At 36.7% G+C, this 16913-nt stretch overlaps 1 protein-coding gene and 1 long non-coding RNA gene across 6 annotated transcripts in view; both read right to left on the bottom strand.

Annotated features, from left to right (window-relative positions):
• Window positions 1–16913, bottom strand: part of LOC124158040 (nidogen-like) — a 123334-nt gene that overhangs the window by 4736 nt on the left and 101685 nt on the right. For all 3 annotated transcript variants that reach the window (XM_046533199.1, XM_046533200.1, XM_046533202.1), the window contains 3 exons: window positions 5304–5414; window positions 5040–5211; window positions 1626–1798 (listed from right to left, as the gene is read on the bottom strand). In XM_046533199.1, coding sequence (XP_046389155.1) covers window positions 1626–1798; window positions 5040–5211; window positions 5304–5414 — 456 coding nt within the window. The remainder of the gene's footprint in view (window positions 1–1625; window positions 1799–5039; window positions 5212–5303; window positions 5415–16913) is intronic.
• LOC124158041 lies at window positions 12034–13884 on the bottom strand. Of its 3 annotated transcripts, none has more exons than XR_006864687.1 (3): window positions 12987–13884; window positions 12648–12756; window positions 12034–12308 (listed from the first exon to the last, which is right to left on the bottom strand). It is a non-coding gene; the product is annotated as an uncharacterized LOC124158041 (long non-coding RNA). The 3 variants fall into 3 exon arrangements; XR_006864688.1 differs by having other exon boundaries at window positions 13475–13884; XR_006864686.1 differs by lacking the exon at window positions 12987–13884 and having other exon boundaries at window positions 12648–12978.

Here is a 16913-nt window from a genome sequence, read left to right as displayed (position 1 = left end):
GCAGTCAAGGGCTCTCTCCATTGGACCACCATGTTGCTCTTTGGAGCAGATGATGGAAGCAAATCAAAAGGCGTTAATTCCATGGAGGGAAGCAGAGGAGGGAGGGTGGAGGGAATCAAGGGCCAGTGAGCGCTCAATTGAGGGTGAGGGGGAGCTTCAAGTTTGATGCTCCACCACTGGCGACTGCCACCTTGTTCACATCGCCACCCTGCATCCCGGTGGCGATTGTAATCATACTTTCAGTCTTTACTTGATTTTGAGGGTTCAAACTACAAATAAGCATAGTTTCAACCAATTCTGCAACATACATAAAATCGATCACTGATTAACTTTTTTGCATGGCAGCTCAAGAAGGAAATTTATGAGTAAGAGGTATTGTTCTCCTCAAGGCACCATTCCATTTGCCCCTCCCTCTTCTTTTAAGAGCAAGCACAAGGGAAGTTTCTAGCACCTGGGGTTAACTCCCTTAGCACGCCTTACTTCCCTATCAATGCAAAGGGGCATCTTAGATATGTCCACCATCTCAAGCTATATCACTACATAGGAATTACATTGGAACTTGGTCAGTATGTTCCTCCTTAGCACAGCATTTACTCTCGGTACTTACTATCCTGGTATCATCTGAACAAAATACAGATGAAACTATTTGATTGGTACGTTTTAAATAATGGTGCTTTCCTGGGCAGTACGCTCAATTACTTTCCGTGAAGCAACCCCCAAGTCTTTTCCTAGTTTCTTCTCAAGGAGTGTAAACCTCCAATTTCGTAATTCATTTTATTATTAACAGCCATTGGCCTTCTTACACGCATCCACATTTCTCTTTCCATGACCTTGATGCATCCAAATGCATTTCTCAAAGCGTATTTGTGGGCGTATTACTTGACAAGTGCTATGCAAGCAGACAATGCTTTGGATTCCCACGTGAAGCTTAACGCAAAAATACTTGATCTCAAATAGAAAGCAGATGGCATTAGACAAATTTTTAAAGAGAATTTAAACTGTAGGATATAATAATCTGCTATGAGTGTGTTATTATTCTTCATATCAATATCGATATATAAATTGAAATAACAATCAATATGTTTGCATTCCAAGAACAAATGTGTACAGCTGTTGCCAGGATTTAAGGTATATAAAATGTTGCCCTATTTTTAGGATGTTTTAATATAACCTATTTGCATTCTCAGGGTTATCATAATATTTTCCAAGTAAGCTGTGAGAATGAAGAAAGGACTTACCTTAACTTGCCCTCTTTATATATATATATATACAATATATATTCAACAAATCATGGGATAATGACGCCATTTTTATGTATATGTATCTGTAATCTATGAAAAATTGTGATTTTCATTCAAATGGTATTGTTTTGGCAATGCAATGCCCATTTTCTTGATTTTTTTATGCGAAAAGAATTCAGGAAGGCACTCCCACGAGAACTTCCAAAATTATTTGTAATTATGATGACTTTTCCATGGGTTGCAATTACTATTACATATTTACTTCCCTGGGTAGTACGTTCATGCTTTTATGGTCCCTTTAGAAACATACTAAACAATTTCTTGCGTATTACTTCTTAAAAATGCAATGAACATTAAAAAATGATCATGACAGATTAAACTCACCAATCCTCTTCGTTCCAGCATCTGTCCAGCAGAGCTCATCTAGCTCATAGTCTAATGCTACATAATTTGGAAGTTCAACGCTTCCATGAAGGAATATCTCCCTCTGGGAACCATCCAGATTTGCCCACTCGATCTTTGGACTCTCTCTGTTCCAGTCGGTCCAAAATAACTTTCTGAAAGGTAAGATAACAGTAATGACAGGTGGCTTTCCAGCGTGCAGCATCATTTCAATATCCATCACAAAATGTTTTCATGACATAATATAGCTTCATGTTAGGTTTTCTCTTTTAATCCATAATAAATCATAAAATTCAGTGAAGACATGCTAGATTTCGTGGATTTCACATTATTTATAAAACTTCCCATGCAATGAAATTTTGGCAGAGCATTTTAAAACACAATTTCATGCAAAAATTTCCTTGAAAATAATTTAAACCCCATTTTATGACCTCTATCATCATTAGATCAATGATAATTTTTCAACTGTGGGTCCCACTTTCCATCCATCTTATGGGACTAACAGAATCATTTATTCATGCAATGCGTCATAAAACATCCATCACTGAACGAAGAAGAAGTGGGGTTCCCTCCTATGACAGAGGCTTACTGAGTAAGAACTCTTCCCCTCTGCCACAATGTGGACTTTAGACATAAACAAATTTGCTAATTACCATCAAAATTTTGCTTCCAAAGATATTACCTGAAAACAGCTAACCAAGGCCTTATACTTATTTTTTTTCAGCAATTAATAATGGTCAATCACAAACATCCCTGCCCTGGATAGAGATAATCTACCCCTCTGAGACTCTAATCTATGACCTTAAGTTCGGCAGATAAGGACAGCGACTGTGACTGGTTGGTGCGTCAAATCCCATCTTGATGGGTAATTGGGAGATATGGGTTAAATTCCTGACCCAGGCAAATGATTTATCCACATCTATTCGTAACCACGTTTTCCACAGAGCTCGAACTTCGGGTACTGCCTATACCGCCTTCTGTGCCTTCAAAGGGCCACTTTGACTCTCTCTCACCATTTGCAAAAGTCTTACCGAGGCATTCTTCACTATTCCTAAATTCTTTGCGATTTCCCCAACTGCCAGTGCAAGAACACAGAGCAAAACATGAGTTCCCAGTCTTGCAATTCTCACCCTGATAGTATTCTGAGATAGATAGTCTGAGTAGTTTGGCATTTTCTCAAAAATACTGAGACATATCTGCGATGCAATGCACATATAAGGAAGAAACGAGAATCGGAATTTATATCTGAAAGAGGATTCTAAAAGTTGCCTACAAAATAACCTTCTAGATAATGCCTTTAACACATTATTACCAAACACCAAAAATATACACCATATCACTAATAATGCATATTGCTCTATTTTTAAGTATTTTAGGCACTCTTTAACGGCACTCTGAAAGGTGCATTACTGATATTTCTCTGAGCAAATATTTGATAATAATAGTAATAATATTTATTGGCCCCATTGGTTTGCGTTACAAACATAGGGCAAGTCAAACTATAAATAGCGATACATACTTCAGATGTAAAATGTGAAACATATTCATGTATGAAACTACAGTAGAACAAAAGAGATATAATGGGTTATGTACAATGGCTGAAGGAGATGGTTCACTCACAATAAATATTCTTCTAATGAATGGTAGGGGTGTTGCAGAAGGTAGTTTTTTAATCTAACTTTGAAGATATTTAAATTGTTAATATTTTTTTAAGATCAGACGGCAATTTATTGTAAATTGAAATGATTGTACGATGGGGACTGTGATCAGTGCAACAAAGGTTATTCCTTTTGTAGTGTATAAAGGCATGTTGAAGTGTGTAATGATGTAAAGATGTTCCTGATTGTTTAGGACAGTTAATTCGGGATGGGATTTGACAAACGTGACAGATTCTAAGATTAGTTTACAGAAAAGAGTCAATACATATGTTAAATTTCTTAAAGTAGGGTTTGTAAGAAGTTTTGTTTGAGATTCGGGCATTGGGGAACTTGCATGAATTTTTTTTATTTCACAGGCGGACAGAAAATTATTTTCTGAACTCAACAAAGAAAACCGCATGTTTATCTGAGTTTTTCTTCATGAGATATTCAATGACAAATATAACAAATTTTAAAGCGTGCCAAAAACTCCCTCACCCCCCAAGCCAGTGCCGACGAAGCCTCGATGACCTCATAGGTGCCGAAACATCACACGAAGCAATTGTTGTGATTGTTTGTAATAGTTTCCAGCCATTGTGAGAGCTTCGTTTGTGAGACATGTTGATTATTTTCTATTTAAAGCAAAATATTCGACAATGGAGGCTCGGAAGCCCTCATATTTTGTATTATTTATAATATTAATATCTGAGTAAGGGCATAAAATATAACGCTGGAGCAGTTAAACCAAAAATTTTCTAATACCTAAATAACATCGTTGTAGGAGTCTGAGCCACGTCCGTTGGAAGGGGGATACGTTAATTGTAAGTTGATGTAATTGATAGCATATCATTGCTTTAGTATGTAATTAGAACGATTTTGATGTTTACTAATGTCCGCTTAGCTTTTATACACAATAACTTCATCCGTTTATTCGTAGGTACCGGAGAATTCGTCATTTAGGACTGTCTGTGCTTGTATTATGGGGTGAATTCCAGTCAATGCAACTTTTGCTCGCTGATTGGAGACATCTAGGAACATCTGGCAACTCCCGTTAAGCTACTGCTAATAATAATATAATAATATTGATGAAATCTTCTCGGGAAATCAGCCGGGTGATGATGGCCATTGCTGCCAACGTTTCGATGGCCTTCTCTGCCATCGTCTTCAGGGCGAAGAAGCCCTGAAGACGATGGCAGAGAAGGCCATCGAAACGTTGGCAGCAATGGCCATCATCACCCGGCTGATTTCCCGAGAAGATTTCATCAACAGCATTCGCCGGGAAAGAACGAAATCCTTCTTAATATAATAATACTGATACATAATTATACTTAAAGGAGGCAACCAACAGCTTCGGTGATATTCACTACAATGGAAGGGTAGGGAAGGAAGTGTAGTCCAGGCCCAGCAATGGAAATTGCCTTACCCTCACTAATGGACCACAGTTTCCCATTTGATTGATATAAGGAGTGCTGTACCTCAAGTGACCTCCACACAAGCAAGCAGAGATTTGTCAACTTAAAAATAATCTCTGACATGACACGATTGGAAGGAGGGCCTAAGGGATTTGAAGCCAAATGTGATTCAGCAACTCAAAGAGAGGGTGTTCACATTTACCATGCAACTTGGAAATTACATATTGGTTACATTTAAACAACCTAAAACCAAAAAGAGGTTTTTTCATACAAATGTGAAAAAAACATGAGCAAAAAGTCATGCATCTTTAGTGGGCAAGCTTGTGGACCAGTTATGGGACATTTACCCTTTTGAAGGATGAACTGCTATTCCTCTAGGATTCACAAGCCCATCCTCCACCAGAACAGTTCTTATTTTACTGTCCAAATTTGCCACTTCAATGGTACCCTTGTTGGAATCAGTCCAATAAATATTTCTTGAGACCCAATCTATGCTTAATCCTTCAGGAGTTCCAATATCTGAAAGAGGACATGATTTTTATAGAGTTAAATTAAAACAAAAGAGGCCCTCAAACCCTTTTCTATCAACCAATGTGGGTCAAGTTACCAACCAATATCAAGGAATGTCTGTATATCTGAGCCATCATACTTGGAGCTCTTGATAGTTTTTCCAATTATATCACTCCAATATACTCTCCCCTCCTGGCAATCCACATCAATCCCTGAAAATAAACACAGCATTGAAATTTAAGAGAACTGCACCGACATACATGTTTAAGGTCTACTCCTGAGGAGGGGCTGACACTTTCACACGTGGAGAGGGGAGCACACAACGAAGAAGGCATTGGGAACCCCACAATACAAGCCATACAGCTCTTGTGCGGTGAAAATGGGTTTGGATGGGAGGGAAGGATGGAATAATCACTCACTGTCCTCAGGGAGACGAGGGTTTCAACTCACAAAACCGCTCCTAGAAAAATAGTTGATCATCTTATGAGGAGAATGATCCCATAATTAATCTGAATACAAAGAAATATGAGTGATGCAGTGTATCTCCCAAGATCACAATTCTGACAGCCTATATCCATGCCTTAGGTTATAAATTATGATGCTATCCACAGACGGCAGGCGAAGCATACACTACTCTTGTTAAAATGCAGTTCACAGGGGCAAAAATCTGGAGGTTCATAGAAATATATTTTTTTTGAGATTTTCAAGATGGCGGCAACTGGCTTGCATTATTTAGCAAACACATTATTAGCAGCAAGTGCAGCAAAAGTGTTCACAAAAACGTTCCAAGTTGAAAGATAGTTCCTTTAAGGTGCTCATTGGTGATTCTCATCTGGAGTGGTTTTGTTGCAGCTATAACCCAAGCACGTCATTGCACATCACTGTGTCCTTTGATTCATTTGGAATTAGGGTGATCCTCATTTTTCGATTTTTTAAATTTATTTCAGCACACCCCCTCATTTCATGCCAATTAATTGGTGTAAAAACATATTCTGTAAAAATCACTGCAATTGGAAAAATACCAGCGCCTTATTATCACCTTTCGTATCTGAAAAAATGCCAAAAATTCTCAACTTTGAGTGTGATGTGGCTATCTTCCCATGTTCCAATGGCATTAATATTTTACAGGATATGTTTTTACACCAATTGGCATAAAATGAGGGGGTGTCCCGAAAGAACTTCAAAAAATCGCAAAATAAGGACCACCCTAACATGGCATTGCATCATCGGTCAGCTAAAATTGCTGATTGCTGAATTAAAAATTGAGATAGAAGAATTAAAAATACAAGTGAGGCCCACACCCAATGGATTAGTGGACGGTGATATTTTGGAGAGTGTTGTTGCAGAGGTTTGTGAACGATAATCCAAAGTGAAAAATCTTGTCATATCTGGCACGCATATTCCACGCATGGGGTTCATTCATTTACTATTAAAGTTGATATTTATATGAATGGTAATGTAAATTTTCTGTTATTATGTATTAATTAACAGAATTTATCCATGCAAATATTTACATTTAAAAGTTCTTCGGTTTTCAATGAAATAATGTATTTTATAATCCTCAACATTTTTTAATACATTCAACAATGGGAACCTCACCCAAAAAATTACAAGTACTTTTTGGCTTAACCCTTAGCGACACGCATCTACAATTATAGTGCCAGTGCACGCTTGAGGCCTTTTTGCCACACTTTCACGTTTTTGATTTTCCTAAATATATGTACATTCAAATTTGCGGGTGTTTCAACGTAGTTGGGTAACTTCAAATAAATATAAGCATTTTCATTTTTTTCTCTTTCATTTATAAACAAAAATATCGCATAATTATATGCAAATTTCTTGATAAATACTTATTTTCAATAGTTCATTTTAGATATATTTTTCTAAAGGAATTGCAGACGATAATCGATACACTATCGAGTCAAAAAAAAACACACAAAAAAGGAAATTAATACGCCAAATCAAAAATGCAATCATTTAAAATATAAAAACAACAAACTTTATAAATAAATATTATTTATGTTATTTTTTCAATTTTTTCATCCTTATTGACCATCACTGTCTCTGTGGTGACATTGGTGACATTTTTTGATGAAGGTGGAATGATTATTGCATGTACTAAAGCGGAAACATTCGTATATTGGCCTTCTCATAACTTTTATTTTTTCCACATATAAAACAATGACCAGCCCTACATTAAGGTTCATATGCAGAAGCAGACACTTCAGGAATTTTCCCAAGTCTCATTGATAGAAAAGCCTTTGTGTCTGCTGGAAGATAACCTTTTTTCACCCTGGACTTCAGATATTCATCTACAAGGCTAAACGAGAGAGATTCCATGAACTCCATTCTTGGTCTTTGATGGATTTTTTTCAATATTATTAGCTAAAAAAAAAACAAGTGGTCACGAAGAGTAGCTATATAAAAAAAACTGGAGAAATTGCGATAGAGGCCACCTTCGTCTTGAAGGGGAGTATAATTTACACACTTCTGGTCCAGAGAGTCGACACCTCCCTTGGTTGAGTTGTAGTTCAGGATCATTTCAGGTTTCACTGTTTCTAGATCGATATCCTATTTGCAGTGCAATATAGAAAGCAGAATTTACACATTTGTTTCGTTTAGTGCAGTACAAAACAAGAGTGCAGGTAACTTGGAATCCAAGAAATGAAGTTCCAACCTATCGCATTTTGCAGAGTAGAAACTTTCTGTGGATATAAGGTTTTTTTCATGGTACCTAAGAAAGTTAGACCATTTTCTAGCAAATGCATGGCTAAATGAAGACTTGAATAGTATTTGTTGTTATATTCCCATTTGAATTCCTGTTGCTATCCCGAATGCTGTTCTGCAAATTGTCAGGCCTGTTCCATCTGTTTTACAAGCTCTTCTAACATCTTCCTAGCAAATTTTAATTTTTAGAGAGAGTGTATAAATTCCAAATAAAGATATTATTTCCACATGAGAATGTGATGCAATCTCTGATTCTTGAGAACACCTGAGATGACAGTTTTCCTTCAATATACAAGTTGGTATTCTCGACAATTTTTTCAATCACGTTCAGTGAAACCATTTTCAGCAACATTTAGAGTTTGGTTGCGGCATTCTTAGAAAATGATGTTGGCCCTGGTGAAAGACGAACAATGTCTTCAGCTTTTGTTTTGGTGTTAGTGAATTGTATCTAAGAGATCAGCAAAAACGTTTCACTGTTTTCCGTTGATCTAGATAAAAGTTGAAATTATGTGGGTGGCAAACAATATTATTATCATCAGACTGCTAACCATCGCTGGAATGTAATGCATCTTCAAAAACATTCTTCCTACCCTTCACTGTCATGCGAGAAATCAAAAAAATATTATCTACATCGTGGTTCACCTGCCCTTCCCTCCTATCTTCATTATCAAGCTCTTGAAGCATTCGCAAGAACTCATCGGGGTGATAAATACGTTCTGACCTTGAAATACCATATACTTTACATTAGTCACCACCGACTCAATTTGTTCACAATTCGATAAAATCATAATACAATTTACGTCCATAAGGAGGTTGAGATTCCTGAATCTTGTCTTTGCAACATTATGTTCTTTTCCCGCAGGTAGATACACCAACTGCCGACTCTTTGCCTTCACGATCAAATGCATAATACATTACAATAAATGTGCATAGCTTATTTTTCATTCATCGAAAAAAGTAAAGCGTATTTAACACATTATTACACCACTGTAATGCATATTTAAGTATGAAGATGAAATTTTTAACTAACGACTTGTTGTGGTTTGAGTTTGAGATAAATTATCCAAACACATAATTATAACAAAATAATAATGCAAATGCTTACAAAAATAATAATAGTATCGCGTAAATGCCATCCCTGGCGAAAAATCTGTGTAACAAATATGAGTAAAAATATGGTACATTATGTAAAATTACACATTTACTACACTTTTCTACTCACAAAGTTACACAAATCGTACAGTCTGTACATCCTGTACATCATTGATACCACAGCCGTACTCAATGTGATGCATCAGATGTTACACAGATTGTACCACCAAGTTACCAGTCTATTCATGCACCAGAAGTGTACTCAATATATACACATCAATCACTATTTTTGGGGACACAAATGTCATCACAAATTTACCACTGTGTCGCGATACCATTATATTATGTAATTATTATTTTTTAATATAAAGGATTAAATATCGTATTTTGAAACTTGCGCCAAAGGCCAAAGCGACCGGCGGCCATCTTGCATACCATGTCCCAACAGCCGTCGCGCTGAAACATTCGCAGCTACTGTATTTTGTGACTTTGCGAATTAAGCTATGCTGTAGAATCTTATTTTACTAGCAAATTTACGTTGAAGTACGCAATGGAAGAAGTAAATAATCCGTGTTTCGCAATGAAGACTGGCAAAAAGGAATTGGTAGAATACTATTTCAGGGACTTTTTAAATCGACGCCGGATTAAGTTCCTGTCTGTTTCTGTGTACTGAATTACCGGGTAAAGTGGATCCTAGCGGCACGAAGAGAGATATAAGAATATATCCTTGTCAGCATCAACACATATCTGCTGAGCTGACCATGTAAATGTAAGTAAATGGAACATTTTTTCTATTCGTTAGTAAATCACCGAGGTTGTGCATGTAATCTTTCGTATGTACTAATACGATTAATGAACCGCTAATTCCTGTCCAATAAGTATTTAAGATTATTAATTACTTTGTTCACAGTTTAATTACAATTTAGCATGATCTTTGCTTTCGCGGCCATAGTAAAAATACAATCCATTCAGACCGATTAAGTGGAAATATCAGGGTTCTCGCAGAAGAATCCACTTTGTTAGCAGTTAGTTATGGCATTAAAGTATCAGTCTCAATCTCAATTAAATCGTATACGAAGAGTTTTCTCTTGAAAATGTATAACCATTGGAAATACGTCGAAGAATTATAATAACCCATACAAAAAAATCTGTGCTGTGGCTGTACTAAAGCTGCACTGTAACTGTGCTAAAAGGGCTGTACTGTGACTCTACTTAAACTGCACTTGAATTGAAACATCGCAGTACAGTTATAGCACGGTCAGAGTGCAGTTGCCATAGCACAGTCACAGTGGAGTTGCCATAGCACAGTCAGAGTACAGTTGCCTTAGCACAGTCATAGTGCAGTTGCCATAGCACAGCCACAGTGCAGCTGCCATAGCACAGTTTTTACTGTAATACTCTGTCCATGAATCAATAATTGAGTCTTGATGTGGCTATTGCATTCCCTGTATATCTTATTGAAAACAAGAAGCAGAATTAAATTAAGATAGGCCAATTAGCAGAGATATATAGTTCCCTTTTTAGGTGTTTGAAGATTGGTTGCCTGATCCAATCAGAAAACCGCAAAGAGATAACAGTGGCCAAAACGACTACACTCATTCGAATGTTGACTAGTCTAAGGAAAGATAAGCCATATTCCTAACAGACACTCACTGAATTTGTTACGTTCCACTTCCTTAATATGAACAAAGTTTATGGTACTAAAATTATTGCAATCGAAGCCCTTAGGTTCTATGAGAAAAATTGACAAATCCTATTCTGCACATCAACGGGCACTCAACATAAAAACCACCAAAATTTACTTCAGTGCTATTTGTCTAGTTGCCACAAATATGCCCACCTTGATAGTTTTTGTTGATGAAGTTTCAGTACTAACGCCGTGGAGCACAATAAATGACAATAAGATATGAAAATAAAAGAAATTTATTAAATAAAAATATACTCATGATTATAAACATAAAAATGAAAGTCTTGTTAAGGAATGGCCGCTCAATTCATTTGCCTCTTTGGCTTCCTTCCTGAAATTAAAAGGAAAAAACATTACATACTGATATCTAATAAAGTGTTACTTCAAAATTTGACTGTTTAAGTTTGTCTTAATTTAATTTTAGAGAAGTTGAGTACTTACCTCCAGCAGCAGAGTATAAATAAAGATATGTCTTTTTTTCAACTCTCTCGTGCTTCGCAAGGAGTAGATTGCGAGTCGTCGAAATCAATCGTGGAAAGTTGATTCATCGCGAACCACACGGATTTCAGCAAAATCGACGATATCACTTCACCCGCAAGAAAAATTCCCGGCTAAGTAGCTAATTTTGATGTAATTGAAGTAAAGTTCACTTCTTCATGTTCTTACCCACACAGCACAAATATATCCATTGGATATCCAATGGATATCCATGTTGGTTGCCATGACATCCATTGGATATCCATAGATTTATCCAATGGATATCCAGTGGATATCCAAATGTCCTCTATCTGGATACGCCATGGATATACATTAGACATCCATTGGATATCCAGTGGATATCCATTGAGAATGCTCTGGATTTGTAGTGGATTTTCAGTGGATATCCAGTGGATATCCAACTGTTCTCTATCTGGATAGGCCATAGACATACATTAGACATCCATTGGATATCCAGTGGATATCCATTGAGAATGCTCTGGATTTGTAGTGGATTTTCAGTGGATATCCAGTGGATATCCAAATGTTCTCTATCTGGATAGGCCATAGACATATATTAGACATCTAGTGGATACTCATCGAGGATCCTGTGGACATTCATTTGATAACCAGTGGATATCCACGATACTTAGGTATTCAATGGATATTCATTACAAATCGTCTTGAATTCTAAGGGATATACAGAGTCTAGGGAAAATCTTGGAGATCCCCAAAAATTGGCATGCTACCTACAGGATATTGAGTGGATCCACCAAATATCCACAACTACACTGTAAAATAGAAATTATACTTGAGTTAATGCCTTAAATTTTTCTTTGTTTGGCTACATAAATTTAATGCATTCTTTTGCAATGAATAAGTAAACACACCAAGCAGTGATTGAGAACCTTGTATTAATTTAACAGACTAAGATTTTGGATATCACCAGAGGTATAAATGATGGATGAAAGAGCAATAACATTCTGAAATGAAATTTATTTAACTTATGACTTTTACAATACAATGCTATTTTGTTTTAATTAGAATATGTATGAATTTCATTATTTAAACTCAATTATTATTAACATTATTATTATTATGTGCACCAGGTTCCTGGATATTCCTGAAATAAATAATAGAGCTTGTAAGTAACTAAGGTTAGTGCTCTAACAATTTAAAATTATTCCTTTACAGTATAAGCTCAGAAGTATAAATCCAATGTCACGTAGCTGAAAATTGTGTTTTTGTTTCAATGAAAAGGAACTCCATAGTAGGAACAATAATGCAAAAGTCTAAATAATTTAAAGATCATCCTAGGCCACCATCATGATTAATGACAGACTAAAATAGGAATAATGATATGCTCTCTGTATAGATATTTCTGTGAGTTGTAATATTAAATAAATAAGCCAAATATTAATAATGAACATAGTAATTTCAGGACTCTACCAGAATTGTTTACCTGGCTTCATTGATGGCCCTCGCCTTTCCGTGTCGCAACCAGTTTTTCACAGAATCAATTATTACTTTGTCCGTAATTTTTTCATTAGGGAAATTACCTCTAACACCGCCTATAGCAAAGAGATAAAAGTAAATAATCATAACATCCAAAAAAAGGGGCAAGTACATGATAGTTAATCTTTCAAAAAGACAAGGTCCACTATGTGCACTTAGCACAAATGATAATAATAGTCGCTAAGCTTATTAATTTAGATGCAATCTTTTTCTAGTACTGCAAATAAAAGTTGGTCACATTTTGACTGGTAAAACTATTAAATGATGATCAAGAAGACATAATTACATAAAATCTTTGTCGAAATTATTGTCTTCGCCACAACAAACCGACTGGTAGAAACAGAAAACAAAGAATTTCATCACACACCGAGGTAATCGATCCATTAACACATTTTCACAATAAGATGCCCGTATTTAAGATTTAGCGTACCTATTCCCTCTTACATTTGTTTTGTTGTTTTTTTGCTCTTAAATTAGGGCATCGAAAACGTTATTAGAATATAAAAAATTTCGTAGCATAAAAAGCGTGGTTAGGGCCGAAAAAACGTAATTGAAACTGCATGAAAACGTTCTGATGCCACATGAAAAGGCATTTAAAGGCCTACGTCTTTAAACACGTGTTTATGGTCGAGAAAAAAATGTTTTCGGGCGGACTTAATTACTTACTGTTTCAGTACTTTTTTTTAGCTGTTTTTGAAACGCTTTCATGAGATTTTTGTGCTCTCTGGTATGTTAACGAATATGGTCAGCTATTAATAGTACGCGTACACTTACCTTTAAAAACTTCCGTCGAAATCTGGCGGAGGAGTCCAGCAAATGCGTCACACAGAATGAACTAGTGACAGCAGTTTAAAATTCACTCGCGAAAAACGAAGTGATGAATATAGTTTTGTCGCACTAGCCTCAATAACTGACACTCGCAAAGACACTAGTTTCGAAAAACGTGGTCACTCGGATGTCAAGTCAAAAGTAAAACCAGTAAAACTGCGAAAAAACGTTTCCCAGCTTTCCCCCTTTCATGACGGTCGCGGGTGTACGACGTCTTTGTTTCGGGACCCAATACTGCGGGGTTTAGGCTTTACCCTCGGAGTCCGGGAGCAACTACCCTGACCCTTCGCCTTTATTACCCCTCTTAGGGGTAAAAGGGACCGCGGTCATGCAATTGTTTATCCAGTCAGTTTTCTAAATAAATATTTGTTCTATTCTCAATAAATATAAACTAAGAATTGAATTCTTTGTCTTTTGAGCAGGGTTTACAATTTTTAAACGAAATTTTACGATAAATATTAACTTATATTTCGAGTTCTTTATAAGCATCAACATGGAAATTGATGCTGCATTAAATGCGTTAATATTGACCTTAGAACTTCGTTTAAAATTTGACAAGGCTCAGAAGAAAACGAGGAATTCAATTCAAAGTCTGCAATTTACGTGCAAGAAACAATTGTCCATGTGCCAAACACATATAAGCAACCCATGAGTTGACCTCGAACCGATGACACTGGTAGGGTCGTAAATCCGGAGAGGAGGGAGCACATGTGCTCCGTCCTCTCCGGGGAGAAGGGAGCACATGTGCTCCCTCCTCTCCAAGGAAGGAGGGAGCACATGTGCTCCCCCCTCCCGTGTGATTATCGGCGAGGCACTTTTTAACGAATGTCCTCCAAAAATGCTCCGTACCAATGGCGCAGCGAGGGGGAGGTTTTGGGGGGAGGAACTCCCCCCCCCCCCCCGCGCAGAGCTCAGAGAAATTTATAAGTTTAATCCATTTTAATTAATTGGATTGATATTACTAATAGAATAGGTAGCGTAAGGATTAATAAAATATCCCTCCTAAAGCCGTAAAACTCACCATTTTGAACCATTTATTTTAAAATTCTGCAATTTATTAATCTCGCACCTACCGCTTATCCTGGCGTGTATTCCATATCCCCACACACCCCGGTACATACTAGTTGCACCTAAACCCTCCCCCCCACCCAGCCTTAATTCCTATAGCTGCGCCCCTGCTCCGTACCAGTAGAAAGAAGAGTCACTTGGGGATCAGTACAGCAGTCATGCTAAGACGAAAACTCCGCCATCTCGAACGGGTTAAGTAGTTATTCTTATTATTTTGTAATATCATTTAGTAACCCCTGTCTTAGAAAACATGTATAGATTGATTTTTACGTTCATACTGTTACTACTCATTATAAATAATTATTATCCATGGGTGTCCTCTGATGAATATCCAATGGATATCCACTCTTGGATATCCATTGGATATTCATTGTTGTACTCTGATGGATATCCAGCCATGGATATCCATTGTATATACATAGGATATATCCCGTGGCGATGGATGTGTGGTGGACATTATGGATATCCAATGGATATACAGTGGATATTTTGTGCTGTGTGGGTAGCGTCGATCTTACATCGACGTATCCATCGTACAGCGTAGAATTCAGAGCACGTAAACAAGTAATGTTACAACCGGTTCAACACCAATGCTCTAACAAAGATGGCTGAGTATCGGCGGAAGTTGTTCTTTTGACCATACTTTACCAAAATAATAAGCAAGCTGGAGCTATGCATTGCCGCTGTAATGTCAGCATAAATTTTTATATAATTTACGCATTCATATTCTCATGGAAATGATAGTTGATCGTAATATGAAATAATATAGGAAATACTTTCTCCTGTCAATGACTAGTTTAAGTCCAGCCCTGTCGCAGTGGTTTGAGCCATAGTACAGATCCAGTCATGTTTCCCAGCCCAGTCACAGTCCACTTTTAGCCACAGTACACTTCCAGTCATGTTTTCTAGCCCTGTCACAGTCCAGTTTGAGCTATAGTACAGTTCCAGTCCAGTTACCCAACCCAGTCACAGTCCAGTTTGAGTCATAGTACAGCTCCAGTCATGTTACCCAGCCCAGTCAAAGTGCAGTCTGAGCTCTAGCACAGTTCAAGCACAGTGATCCAGCACTGTTACAGTACAGTTCTTCTCAAATTCTAGCTGCCATAGTACAGTCTAGTACAGAAAAGTGTACTGTGACTGTGCTAAACACAGAGTTTAGTCCAGTTACAGTGCAGATTTAGTGCAGTCGCAGCACAGATTTTTTTGTATGGGAATTAATAAGCTGTTCAAAACATAGCCATCAATTTAACTCTCTCCGATCATTATCATTTAGGTATTGATTTGTGCTTCAGTACATTTTTTACGAATGCCTAAATTGCAATGAAAGTCATAAAGAGTTATAATGTTATCAATTTTCACAATTTGCTGGCAATTTCAGTAGAAGTTGGAATTGGGGCAGAAATAATATCTTCGGAAAATAATATTTCAACTGGTTTTAATATATATTGGATGTCAGTTTGTGAATGCAGTGTACATAACAGGACATAACTGAATTGTCAATAAGACCTGAAGATGCTGGCAATAATGCTGGTGAAACTATTGTTATACAAAATGTCTCATGCGACAGATTCCTATAAAATATTATCATCATGAATATTTACAATTCTGTGAAAGACTTGACGCATCTACCTTTGAAAATGAAGATTACAATGTATATACTTTGTTAATTTCATTGCAGATTTCCGAGTTGGCCCTAATTGGAGGAAACACTTCTAAATAAATGATTTTAACGAACTATCCGGTATGTCATGAAAGACATCTTGGAAGCCAACTATAGCTGGATAGGCTACAAAAATAAAAGAGTATTTTCTGAGCTTGGCCTGAAAACAATAATTTTTGGTAAGTTTTATATTACATTTTTTCATCATTAGAGGAGAGATACTATCTGAGGCAATTCTAAATCAAAAGGATATTTCTTTGTGAAAACACCCCAAAAAACAACTATCCCTTTCTTCAGTAAGACTTATTTCTTATTAAGCTCTTCATCCCCACTACATAAGTTATTGTCTAACATATCTCTTCCTTATTTTCCATATAAATTGATCCTTCAAAAATTTTATAAATTACCTATGATGATTAATTGGACTACATGTTGTTGATATCATTGTCATAGAGAATACCCCTTCTTTTACAGATGCAGTTCGACTTTATCACCTAAGTGCTTCATCTAAGGAATTAGAAAATTACACAAAGCATTGGCTTAGACATGACAAATTTAGGGATGCCTAGAAGAAAGGCCATCATATTGATCATCCTAATCAGTAGTGCAGTTCTCACTTCTTTGTAGCATTAGTGTGTAATTAATTTTCCCATATTA

The sequence above is a fragment of the Ischnura elegans genome, chromosome 4 (assembly GCF_921293095.1).
Source record: "Ischnura elegans chromosome 4, ioIscEleg1.1, whole genome shotgun sequence".
NCBI classification, from domain to species: Eukaryota; Metazoa; Arthropoda; class Insecta; order Odonata; family Coenagrionidae; genus Ischnura; species Ischnura elegans.
The sequence above is the reverse complement of the archived record's forward strand: the minus strand, read 5'-3'. Positions and strand labels throughout refer to the sequence as shown.